The sequence below is a fragment of the Gorilla gorilla genome, chromosome 12 (assembly GCF_029281585.2).
Source record: "Gorilla gorilla gorilla isolate KB3781 chromosome 12, NHGRI_mGorGor1-v2.1_pri, whole genome shotgun sequence".
In the NCBI taxonomy this organism is placed as follows: domain Eukaryota; kingdom Metazoa; phylum Chordata; class Mammalia; order Primates; family Hominidae; genus Gorilla; species Gorilla gorilla.
Window position 1 is genome coordinate 71116227 of NC_073236.2, and position 13351 is coordinate 71129577.

The 13351-nt window shown below is 40.1% G+C and overlaps 1 protein-coding gene across 9 annotated transcripts in view; it reads right to left on the reverse strand.

Moving 5' to 3' along the window:
• Positions 1–2991: 2991 nt before the first annotated feature.
• The window catches only part of APLF (aprataxin and PNKP like factor), a 164189-nt gene continuing 153829 nt past the window's right edge, over positions 2992–13351 (reverse strand). For 6 of the 9 annotated variants that reach the window (XM_055378901.2, XM_063695835.1, XM_063695832.1 and 3 more), the window contains one exon: positions 2992–5310. In XM_055378901.2, coding sequence (XP_055234876.2) covers positions 5190–5310 — 121 coding nt within the window. In that variant the 3' untranslated portion in view covers positions 2992–5189. The remainder of the gene's footprint in view (positions 5311–13351) is intronic. The other 3 variants (XR_010129957.1, XR_010129956.1, XM_055378904.2) reach the window with 2 other exon arrangements.

Consider the following 13351-nt stretch of genomic DNA (forward strand, 5'->3'; position numbering starts at 1 on the left):
AGCCCACTCAGCTGATCCGGTGGGCCGCTCTCTGCTGGTCCTTTCCACCTCCCCACACCCCAAGGAGGAGGTATGAAGGAAGACTCAGATAGGTACAGACACACGCCCCTCCTTCCTGATGGGAACCCAAACACCTAAACAATGTTAACTCCTTCATTAGTTTCACTCGCCTAATTCTGCCCCGAACACATTTTCCATGGGATTATTTTGGAAGTTGGCAAACTATTCATATGTTTATCAACAAGAATAAACAGGTAATAGCTTACAAGAATGTTTTGTAAAAGAAGAGCAGTAGGAAGAAATTTGCCCTATTAATATCAAAATATAAGAAATAATGAGTGTAAATATAAGATGTACCTGGTGTCAAGATCCGGATACGCCTGGGCGTGAAGTCTGATAGCTCAGTGGAATCGCCATTCTGGAGTATTTTACATGGAGACAGTTGAGGAGACAGGTGAAGGTCAGAGACAGAGCCCACACATGGTGTCTGCCTCAGATTCTGGTCTTCCTGACTAAGTCCAGTGGTGGCAGGGCCATGGGCAGTGGGACTCTGGGAGACAGGAGAACACAGGTAGTGCTGCTTGGGGCTTCTGGTGCAGAGGGGGAAGGAAAGGCCCCTCCTTGAGAAATATGGCCTGATTTTAATGCACTGAAGGCCACGTGAAATGCCACAGTGCCCTGGCACCTTGAGGTCACAGCTTTTGAAGGCATGAGATGGGTCTTTGCTACTGACTTGGTGCAGTCTTAGGGAAAGTAGTGCAAGCAGGCCCCCAAAAGTCTTTATAAGGGGATGTGTTGAGGGGTTGGGCAGGAGGGAAAGAATGTAACAGAATTATTTAAAAACATGGATGTAAACTCCCCAGAGACTCCCAGTGATAAGGGGTTGGGATTTTCTGCATTATGTAGATGGAAGCAGGAGTCAATTATCTCTGTGTGTAGGTCCATGGTACCCTCAGTCCAGGGAATCCTGGTGAGACTGGAGTTGCAGGAGAATGCATTAGAGAAGAAGCAGCCTATACTACCTGTATCACAGAGTACAACACTTAAAGGTAGCAATTTGGTGATTCATATCCATTGTCTTTTGAGTAATATTTCCCACTATCATTCTTTGATATGGATAGTCCATGCTTACAGTTTCTTCTAAGTAAAAAAATTAAAGAGGTATTCATATATAAGACTGTAAATGTTAGAAAAACCCCAAATCATTCAGAATTGGGTTAAATAGTGTATTAGTTTCCTAGAGCTGCCATAACAATGGAGTGACTTAACACAACAGAAATGTATTCTCGCATATTTCTAGAGGCTGAAGTTCAAAATCAAGGTATCAACAAAAGCATGCTTCCTCTGAGCTCTGGGTAGAACCCTTCTTTGTCTCTTCCTAGCTCCTGGGGGTGCCATCCACCTGTGGCCTTCCTCCATGTACAGCTGCATCCCCCCTGTCTTCAGATGGCTTCTTTCTCTTACAAGGACATGGGTCATATTGAATTATGACCCACTCTAATGACCTCAACTTAACCCGATTACATCTGCAAATACCCTATTTCTAAATAAGGTTACATTCACAGGTACTAGGGGTTAGGATTTCAACATAGTCTTTTGGGGAATACAGTTTAACTTATACCAAGTATGTTATGATACATATATGTGTGATGGAACACCACATAGCTATCAAAAATGGGGCTGTGAGGCTGGGCGGGTGACTCATGCCTGTAATCCCAGAACCTTGGGAGGCCAAAGTGGGAGGATCGCTTGAGCAGGAGTTCAAGACCAGCCTGGGCAACAGAGTGAGAGCCTATCTCTACAAAATTGTTTTTAAAAGAATGGGATCTATGCTATTAAATGTCAGTATAGGAGGACAGTGGCTACCCTTGGGAGAGAAAGGTGACTAGAAAGAGCCATTCAGGAGGCTTTTCAGGTGCTAAAAATATTCTGTTTTTTGATCTGGTAGCTCACGACAAGGAGGTATTCAGCTGGTAAAAATTCACCCTGCTGTATACTTATGAAATGTGTACTTTTTTGAACGTATAGTAGATCTCAAGGAAACGTTCATTAGGACACGGTGCTGCAAAGGTATATTGATTGGCATGGAAAGATAGTCATGATATATTACGGGATGGAAAAACATCAGGTTGCAAAACCATATTGCAATATGATTCCATTTGGAGGGAAATGTATCCATAGAAGAAAAGGTCTGGAGGGACAAAGCAAACTGCTAACATTCACTCAGAGTGGAAAGAAAATGCAAGTGTTTTTCTCTTCCTTTCAACTATCTGCATTTTCTGATTTTTAAAATGAACTTATATTATTTGTGTAATGCTTTAACTCTCATAAATGAAAAAAGGATGAAGTAACTAATAATAAATAGAGGACTCGACTCTTAGGGAAAATTATTTATTTAGATTTTCTCTCATGCTATAGTCCAAAATGCAATATGGAAAGATTAAAGGGTTAAATTCCAAAAGTCAAAAACTGGGGAGCTAAACATTGGATACTGATGGCTATAAAGATGGCAACAATAGACACGGGGGACTACTCAGGGGAAGGGAGAGAGGGGGACAAGGATTGAAAAACTAACTGTTGGATACTATGCTCAGTACCTGGGTGATGAGATCATTCATACTCCAAACCTCAGCATCACACAAAATACCTAGGTAACAAACCTGCCCATGTACCCCCTGAATCTAAAATAAAAATTGAAAAAGAGAGAGACAGAAAGTAGAGTATGTAACAGCTTTACACTATGTCAATATAGATAATAACTATTTAAAAACTGAGAGATAATGAAGGGGGCATATTCAAAAATATTTCAGACTTTTCAATAATCATATGGGGATTGATAGTATTAATATTTGTATTTCAGGAGTATTGTATATGTATTTTTGAATAAAGCAAATAAATAATTATGATACTTCCTATTATTATCTATAGTTGGAATCCAAGGGTCTTACTATGGAGGAAAGGAAATAAGCAATTGAAAAAAAAGTCAAAAACTGAAAGAAAATATTGATAAACATTTATCTGATTTCAGAGTGGTGAAGGCTTTACTATGCACAAAAAAGGCAATAGATTATATTCCAAAGGAGAAGATTGATAGATATTTCTGCATTAAAACGCAAACATTTGGAAGTCAGCAAAATCATAAACAAAACTAAAAGATAAATGTCAAACCAAAAAAAATATGATGGATATAGCAAACAAAAGGTCAACATCCTTAATATACGAAGTAATGTTACATTCTAAGAAGGAAAACACTCATATCTCAAAAGACAATGGGCAAAATACACAAAATACACAAATAGACAATTAACACAAAATAAATACAAATAACAATACAATGTATTTTAAAATGCTTATCTTTACCAGTAATCAAAGAAATGCCACCTAAAAACATGAGATACCATTCTGTCTATCAAGTTAGCCAAGAACATAAACTGTAAACATGGAAACTGGATTAGTGAATTGAATTAAGAATTCAAATAAACACTGTAACTTTGTAAGTATCTTGAGCTTTTTCAGATTCTTCAGCCTTTACTGCATTCTGCCCAGAGTTGCTTTGTAATAAATCTAGGTTGATGCAGTTGATTCCACACAACCATTTTCCCCTTTTCTGATTTTAGATCTGCCTGACATTTGTTTGAGCTGCCGCCAGGAAAACAGTCAGAGGTACCGGGCCAAGAAGGTGACATCATTTGAAGTCAAGTCAAGTGTCTGAGTTCTGTGCTGACCGCCTGTACTTGAAAAGAGACATGCTCAGGAGAAGGATGAACTCAAATTACACCTAGGAGATTTTAGTTTAAAATGTGTAATTAGTCTTTCATGTGGTGTATTGAATAAATTTCAAAACTTGTCTTACATTCAGATCATTTTCAAGTTGCATGTGCATGTGTATGTGTGTGTGTGCATGCATGTGTATATTGGGAAGGAGTGAAATACATGCCAAAGCCCCTTTTATTACTGGCCAAAAGCCAGGCTGTAGCAATACAGTTGGCCTAATGAAACCACCTTCAATGTTTATTAACCAGTAATTACAGAGCACTGTGAAAACGAGAGGACTGGGAATATTGAGACAAAAAGGACTAAGACTTTCTATAAAGTATGTAAAGTAGAATGGAAGCCACCACTTAGTAAGAAGAGTTTGAATAAAGAGTTGAAATTGCTAAGACAAAAACACCACTTTGTATGGAAGCACCTTGCCCTCAACTCCTTGGCCTTTTCATCAGCTTTTTCCTTGTCGATGCTGTCATCTTATCCAAGCTCAGGTGTGTCCAGAGCTCCTGCTCACCTGTGCCTGCTTTCTCTCTTTCTCTTTCTCTTTGTCACAGCATCAAATACTATCTTCATGAACAAGGATGTGTGTGTGTGTGCGCGCACGTAATGTTTAACTCGGCATAGTACATGATGTATATATTTTCAATGTGATATAATTTGGATAGGTGTCCTCTCTAAATCTCATGTCAAATTGTAATCCCCCATGTTGGAAATGGGGCCTAGTGGGAGGAAATTGAATCACAGGGGTGAATTTCTCACGAATGGTTTAGCACCATCCTGTTGGTGCTGTTCTTGCGAGATTTGGTGCTTTAAAGTTGTGTGGCATCTCCCCGCTCCCTCTTACTCCTGCTTTTGCCATGTGATGTGCCAGAGTGCTCCCGTTTTGCCTTCTGCCATGATTGGAAGCTCCTGAGGTCCCCCTAGGAGCACATGCCACTCTGTTCCCTATAGAGCCTGCAGAACTGTGAGCCAATTAAACATCTTTTCTTATTACCCAGTCTCAGGTATTTATTTAGAGTAATGCAAGAATGGCTTCACACACACACACACACACACAATGTCTTCAAGTTTTGTCTGTAGTCACAAAAGTCATATGTATTGTAAAAACAATTTCAAACCATATGAAATATAAAAAACAAAATTTCTCACACTTACCTTTATTACTAATTCCACTATTAGCAGTTTTGGTATAGGTATTTTTCTAAATACAGAGTGTCTTAAAATAACCTTTTACAGAATTCATTAATGTGATATTAGCATATGTTCATATATATTTTAACCAATACAGATAATAGACTGTAAAGTCACAAATGCTCAAGATACCCACCTCAGTGCCAGAGCATTAGTTTAACATTCTAGTGGCTTACATGGTTAGTTAGAATACTCTGTATGGGCCAGACATGATTCTTTGTGACATCAGTTTAGAGATGTCTTCTGTACTGCCAAATTTGCCAATTTACTACACAAGAACAAACAGAACAGGGCTTAGGATACGAAAGTGTCTTGTGTCTTGGAGAATCTTGGCGTTTTCCTGGGAGGACACTGTGAAAACAAGAAAGTAGTTCTTATAATGGGTGGACTTACAGGCTCAGTGGCATTGACACCAAATGGTAAAAGGAATGTGATCTCATTTTGTACATCAGTGAAGTGAACAAATCAGGGGATTTCGTGTGTGTGTGTGTGTGTGTATATATATATATCAGGGAGATTGTATATACATATGTTATATACTTCTATTAAACAAAAAAGTAGGTTGAGCACAGTGGCTCACACCTGCAATACCAGCACTTTGGGCAGCCAAGACCGGATGGTTGTTTGAGCCCAGGAGCTTGAGACCAGCCTGGGCAGCATAGCAAGACCTTGTCTCTACTGAAAATAAAAACTAGCTACTTGGAAGGCTAAGGTGGGAGGATTGCTTGAGCCTGGGAAGTTGGGGCTGCAGTGAGCCTTGATCTCACCACTGCACTCCAGCCTGGGTGACAGAGCAAGACAATGTCTTAAATAAATATATATGTTATATTATTTTCTGCAGTTTGCTTTATTTACTTATCAATGTGTATCCTTTTTATACCATTGCATATATAATGGATTTACCTCTTTCTTTTTAGTTGCTCAATGTAGTGTTCCATTGTATGGATATACCTCAATTTCTTACCTACTGGTAAATATTGATTTGCTGCCAGTTTTTAAAGATTATCAACTGTGACTCCACATCTCGTCTTCTCTAATACTTTGTTATTACCAGTTGTTTTACTGCTGTGGGAAGATAGGGACCCCGAATGGAGGGACCAGCTGGAGCCACGGCAGAGGAACATAAATTGTGAAGATTTCATTTTAATATGGACATTTATCAGTTCCCAAAATTAATACTTTTATAATTTCTTATGCCTGTTTTTACTTTAATCTCTTAATCCTGTTATCTTCATAAGCTGAGAATGTACCTCACCTCAGGATCACTATTGTGTTAACTGTACAAATTGATTGTAAAACATGTGTGTTTGAACAATATGAAATCAGTGCATCTTGGAAAAAAACAGAATAACAGCAATTTTCAGGGAACAAGGAAAGACAACCATAAGGTCTGACTGCCTGCGGGGTTGGGCAGAATAGAGCCATAGTTTTCTTCTTGCAGAGAGCCTATAAACGGATGTGCAAGTAGGGAAGATATCACTAAATTCTTTTCCTAGCAAGGAATATTAATAATTAAGACCCTGGGAAAGGAATGCATTCCTGGGGGGAGGTCTATAAACGGCCACTCTGGGAGTGTCTGTCTTATGCATTTGAGATAAGGAATGAAATATGCCCTGGTCTCCTGCAGTACCCTCAGGCTTATTAGGGTGGGGAAAAAACCCCACCCTGGCAAATTTGAGGTCAGACCAGTTCTCTGCTCTCGAGCCCTGTTTTCTGTTGTTTAAGATGTTTATCAAGACAATATGTGCACAGCTGAACATAGACCCTTATCAGTAGTTCTGAATTTGCCTTTGTCCTGTTTCCTCAGAAGCATGTGATCTTTGTTCTCCTTTTTGCCCTTTGAAGCGTGGGATCTTGTGACCTACCCCCTGTTCTTGCACCCCCTCCTCTTTTGAAATCCTTAATAAAACTTGCTGGATTTAAGGCTCAGGTGGGCAACATGGTCCTACCAATATGTGATGTCACCCCTGGAGGCCCAGCTGTAAAATTCCTCTCTTTGTACTCTTTCTCTTTATTTCTCAGCCAGCCAACACTTATAGAAAATAGAAAGAACCTAAGTTGAAATATTGGGGGCGGGTTCCCCCGATATTTTACAAAGGATGTTTTTCATTTATTATGGTGATCAAGCTATAAGCCTTAGGATTGATCTTCTATGGTAGAATTGTAGTAGCCTGATGGTGAGTGGGAGAGATATTTGGGGAACAGACTGATCTTTCCTGGAGCCACAGAAATTGGAAAATTAGTTAACTCCTTGCTAATGAACCACTCTGCACTCTCCTCCAGTCTGCTAAGGCTTCCCTGAAACTGCTCCCCATTCTGCCAGTCTGCTGGGTAAGGCAGTGCAGAGTGCAGCCCATACAAAATGCAGACAGGAAGATGAATGGGGACTGAAGCTCAGCCCATGTGCCTCATGCCATGCTGATAGATAGCATTTCTGTGGCCCGAGTTCATCTAGTAGAAGGGGCATCCTTTTCTAGTTTGCACAGAGACATATTAAGCACTAGCAGTGGTCCAGATTTTGTCCATTGGATCAATACTTGGCCTTATTTTAAAGCCTGTGCTTTATCAATTCAGCTTGCCAGTGAATGATCATTTACATCTCATTTTACATTCCACCATTCTATATTCACTTAAATGAAGAGGACCCAACATGGAAGGCTAGAGTACACAGTTCACATTTCTACTTGTTGTTATCTGTATGATGGTGTGAAACTTGCTTACCTTCCCTCAGATTCAGCTTTGGCATAATCTCTAAGGTCCCTTCTAGCTCTAAAACTGCATGATTCTTTGTGACACCAGGTTAGAGATGTCTTCCGCACTGCTAAATTTGTTCCAAATCAATGAAGTGAGTTCCCTAGGCTTTGAGACACAGCCCCTATCACTGAATGAGTGGCCTAGGAGAAGCCAGAAAGCCTACTTTGACACCATTAACCACACTCTCACTGAAGCCGATCAGCTTTGCTCCCATATGCTTTAGACCCTGGTGCATATTCCTGAAGATGTCCTTTGGTTGCCACAGAACCCATTCTGCTCCACCTTCTGAAACTTCCAACGGTAGTCCTCAAGCTTGTTTTTGCAGATGAAAGATGGTTTGGGAAGATTTCAGGTTCTTCTCAGAGACCTGTTTGATGTGGACCACCTGTTGCTTGCTTGCACTATTGGCAAGCATTAGGTACTTGTCAACGTCATCCTTTGGGCTGTTGGTACAATGTCAATCTATTCTGTCAGCTTCAGGATCTCCTCTTGCAGGGCAGCAATAGCAGCTTTTGTGCACTGAGCACCTAGTGTTCCATCGATGAGACCTGGGTGGATGTTGCCATCAGTGTTGGTGGACACTGCACTAGAGATCTGAGCAAGAGTGCTTACTTCCAAATGCTCCATCTACTCTGCAGTTGCCTCCTCTCCTGATTGACATGTAGCAGCAGCACAAGCTATTTCCACCACAGCTGAGCTGGTAGGAGCATTAGTCACAGATGAAGAAAACCTAGGTTGGCTTGACCGCTTGATAGCTGCCATATCCTGGCCGTATACCCTACTGATTTTGAGACTTTCCTTTGAGGCCTCTGGCTTGTCCTGCCTGCCATAAAAATTTATCTTGTCTTCATCTTGAATGGTACTTGGATTTGTTGCAGGAACTGATTCAGAGCTGTGGGGTGGGAGGTGGGGCTACTCTCAATCTCAGCACATGTGTTCTGGCTTTCCAGATCTATTTCAGGTTCTGGATCTGCCTGAATTTTCTGCATATCACATAGAGACATGGATGACTTCTTGGGCTGCTGCCAGAAGAGATGCTTCAAGCCTTGGCCAATCACATTAAAGTACTCCAGAGCACTGTGGGTCATTCTAGACAATTTGCTTTCTGACTCTGTCTGCTTTCTGGCCTTTGCATCTGCAAAGTAGAAAATGTGGCATTTTCTACTTTGAAAACTTTTCATTTTCTTGATGATATTTTCCCCTTATCTCTCCTCCTCTAATTAAGGAAGGACTGCAACCAAACTATCCCTCCCTGATACAGGACACTGTACCAATAGAGCAGTCCCTCCTCCATCCTACCTCAATCACACCCTCTGGTTCTTTATAACACAGTATATCTTTGATGCTAACTATTACCAGGAAACCTTTCTCCTTAACCCAATGAAACAATAATCGTCTTTCACTAATGTCTTAGCCATGTGATTGTGTGACTAGATTATACTTGGAGTCAGTAACAGAAAACAAACCACATACACTAATTATAAAATCTTTGGATCTGTTTTTAATTCCATGCAACTGATGTGGTAAAGTGACAGAAGATGAGCTAAACACAAATCTGGATTTTGTTCTGTCACTATCTGGGTGGCCTTAAAAATGCTACTTGGCCTTTCTGGGTCTCAATTTTCTCACTCATTCAGAAAAATATCATTTGATTACCCTCTATGTGCCAGGTCCTGTGTTAATCACAGGTAAAGAAGACATGATCTAGACTCTGTTGGTAGGGAAGATAAATAAAAAGAAAGAAAAGAACAGAAGGGAGGGAGGGAGGGAAGGAAGGAAAGAAGGGAGGGAGGGAGGGAAGGAAGGGAAGGAGGGAGGAAGGGAGGGAGGAAGGAAGGAAAGGTGAGAGGGAGGCAGACAAGGAGAAAGGGAAGGAAGGAGCAAGTAAATATATAATAATAAATTTTAACATAAAATTTGTGCTTTTCAAACTTTTACTTTAGCCAAAATACTATTTGTTCAAGACAAATCTAACGTAGCAGCACTGACTTGCAAAATACAGCATGGCCCCACCCTGTTGATCTCTACCACTCTCTCCTATGGCACTCTGCCCTTGTTCATCCCACCTCTGCCACTGTGGTCTTGTCATTCCTGAATCATGCTAACCTCACTCCCAACTCAGGGTCTTGCCACCTGCTGCTCCTCCTGCTTGGAACATTTCCCCCATATCTTCAGATGACCTGACCTTCATTTCATTCATATCTTTGCTTAAGTATCACCTCAGAGAGGACATCTCTGATAACCCTATCTAAAATCATTTTGTGTTCCCCAGTGCCTTCCTACCTTGTTCTGCTTTATTTTTTTATCATTTATTTCCACTTGAAATTATATGCTTTTTCATTTTTATTTTCTGTCTCATCAATGTAAATTCCATGACAAGGTCTCTGCTTTCCTAATTTCTCTTTGTAACTTCTTTTATCAGGCCAGACTCATAGTAGGAGCTCCATTAATATTTGTCAAATGAACATTAGGAGAGAGCTGACTAAAGGGGGAATGGTTCTGTTGAAACATTGAGATAGGAAGCTAAGTCCTGTGTGATCTATTTCCTCCGCATGTAGCCCCTGAGGACACTTTCAGGTCTAACACTGCAGGACACAAATTATTTCATCAGGAAAGAGGTCTTAAACATTAAACTTTATTTTTTATTCATTTTTAAATTCCAAAACATGTACTCTGTTCTAGAATAAAAGCTATGCTATGTGCTTGGACTCAAGGAGACAATAACATTATCTATTCTGTCTTGGAGTTTATTGTCTAGCTATAAAAAATTAATCTAAATTAATGGGATGATATGATAGAGAAGCTGGGGCACACAGAAGACAGAGTAACTGCCTGCAGGACACCTTACATTTCTCCTCCATAAAAGGGATGTTTACTTCTCAGCTACAAAGTTTACTATAAGAATAAAATGAGAAGATGGATATGAAAGTGTTTGAAATACTGCAGAACATTCTCAAAAATCCAGTGTGAGTATGATTATTCAAGATTAAATAGAACATCAGGAAAAATGGCAGAGTAAGAAACTCAGGAGTTTTGCCCCCTATGAAAGCAACAAAAAATAAACTGTCAAAATCTTTCAAAACTAACTTTTTTGGAACTCTGGAAATTAGCCAGAGATTGAGTAATATAAGAACTTATTCAAAAAAAACTAGGTAAGGGCCAGGCGTGGTGGCTCACACCTGTAATCCCAGCACTTTGGGAGGCCAAGGCAGGTGGATCACGAGGTCAAGAGATCGAGACCATCCTGGCTAACATGGTGAAACCCCGTCTCTACTAAAAATACAAAAACTAGCCAGGCATGGTGGCATGTGGCATAGTCCCAGCTACTCAGAAGGCTGAGGCAGGAGAATCGCTTGAACCCAGGAGGCGGAGGCTGCAGTGAGCTGAGATGGCACCACTGCACTCCAGCCTGGCGACAGAGTGAGACTCCGTCTCGGGAAAAAAAAAAAAAAAACAAAAAAAACTGTAAGAACAACAAGCATTGTGGGGTTTCAATTTACCCTAGTGCAAGCCCTTCTCCCAGGCCCAGCAGTAGTCTTGGAAATAATAGCCTATATTCCCAGCACCACTGGAAGTGGATTAACTGTATTCACAAAAAATTTGTCATTACGTAACCTATCTGGTGACTTCCTGGAAGACTGCTTGAAAGCCTTATCTTTATCTTACATGACTCAATACTTACCCACTGTTAAAGCTAAAGCTGCTAACCAGGGGGGCATTTGTCAAAAACAATTATAGGCAAAAGTTTTAATCATTATTGCCAAAGGCAATGAATAATAGTTGGGCAAACAATAGACTGACCTCAAAACTTGAAAAGAAAGAATGGGGAATGAAAAGCTTTAAAACACTTCCACATATTTCTGGGAATCTAGAAAGCCACATGCTTGCCCAGAGCTGTGCACATGCTCAAGAAAGATGTAAAAAGGCTCTTACTTTTGGCTGACCCTGAGACTCTGTACAAAAAGAAAGTGAAGCCCAAGGCAAAGTTGTAAGCTGTGCTAGGCTGAGCTTTGAAGGCATGCCTCAACACACACAGAGCCCTTAGAAAAAAATGGAAGAATTTTTAGTTCCAGGTGTCTAAGAAAATCTCTGTCCAATCATTAGGTGACCACTAAGCTCACAGAACAGAAACTTCAGTTACCACACATGACAAAGAATACAGACATTACAGAATTCGTTCAGAAAAGTCACTTAAAAAGGAAAGGCCCTACGTACAACAAGCAGCAAAAGCGAGTCATCTAAGCAACCAAAGAAAAAATACACATAGGTTGGACTTTATCAAATTAAAAGCTTTTGGCACCGAAGGACACTATCTCAAGAAAGTGAAAAGACAACCCACAGAATGAGAACAAACATTTGCAAATCATATATCTAATAGGGGTCTAGTATCCAAAATATGTAGAACCAGGCACAGTGGCTCACACCTGTAATCCCAGCATTTTGGGAGACCAAGTCAGAAGGACCACCTTAGGCCAGGAGTTTCAGACTAGCCTGGACAACATAGCAAGCCCCTATGTCTATAAAAAAATTAAAAATTAGTTGGGTATGTGGTGGCATGTGCCTGTACTCCTGGCTACTCAGGAAGCTGAGGTGGGACAATCCTTTTGAGGCTGCAGGGAACTATGATCATGCCACTGTACTTGAGCCTGGGTGATAGAGTGAGGCCCTGCCTCAAAAAAATTTTTTTTAAGTGAAAGTAAAATAAAATATAGAGAGAATTCTTCAACAACAAGATGACAAATAACCCTATTTTTAAATGCACAAGTGATTGGAATAGACATTTCTCCAAAGGAGATATACAAATGGCCAGTAATCACATACAAACATACTTAACACCATTAGCCAACGGGAAATGCAGAGTGGGCACAATGCCTCATGCCTGTAATCCCAGCACTTTGGGAGGCCATGGCAGGATGATTGCTTGACGCCAGTAGTTCAAGACCAGCCTGGGCAACGGAGCAAGACCCTACTTAAACAAAGAAAAAGCAGGGGAAATGCAAATCAAAACCTCAATGAGATACCACTTTATATGCACTAGAATAGCTATTTTTTTTTTTAAAAAAAGGAGACTAACAACCATTGATGAGGATGTAGAGAAACTAGAATCTTCATAATACAGTGATGGCAAGAATGTAAAATGGTGCAGCCATTTTGGCATTAAGGAAAAAAAATTGGCATTTCCTCAACTAGTTAAATATAGAATTATATGACCCAGAAATTTCATTTTTACATATATACCCAAGAGAATTAAAATATATGTACACTTATTAATTTGTACATGAATATTAATAATTGCATTATTCACAATAGCCAAAAACATCAAAATGTCTATTGACTGATGATGAACAGGTGAAATGAAGGAATGGAATATTATTTGGCAATAAAAAAGAATGAACTGCAGATACATGCTAAAACACGGATAACCCTTAAAAACATTACGTTAAGTGAAAGAAGACATTCACAAAAGGCCGCATACTGTATGATTCCTTTTTTATTAAATATCCCCAGTAGGAAAATCCATAGATACAAAAAAGCAAATGGCGGTTGCTGGAGTAAGGGAGAATGGGGAATGACTGTTTGTCATATATTGAATGTCTGTGTCCCCCCAAAATCCACATATTGAAGCCTTAGCCCCCTA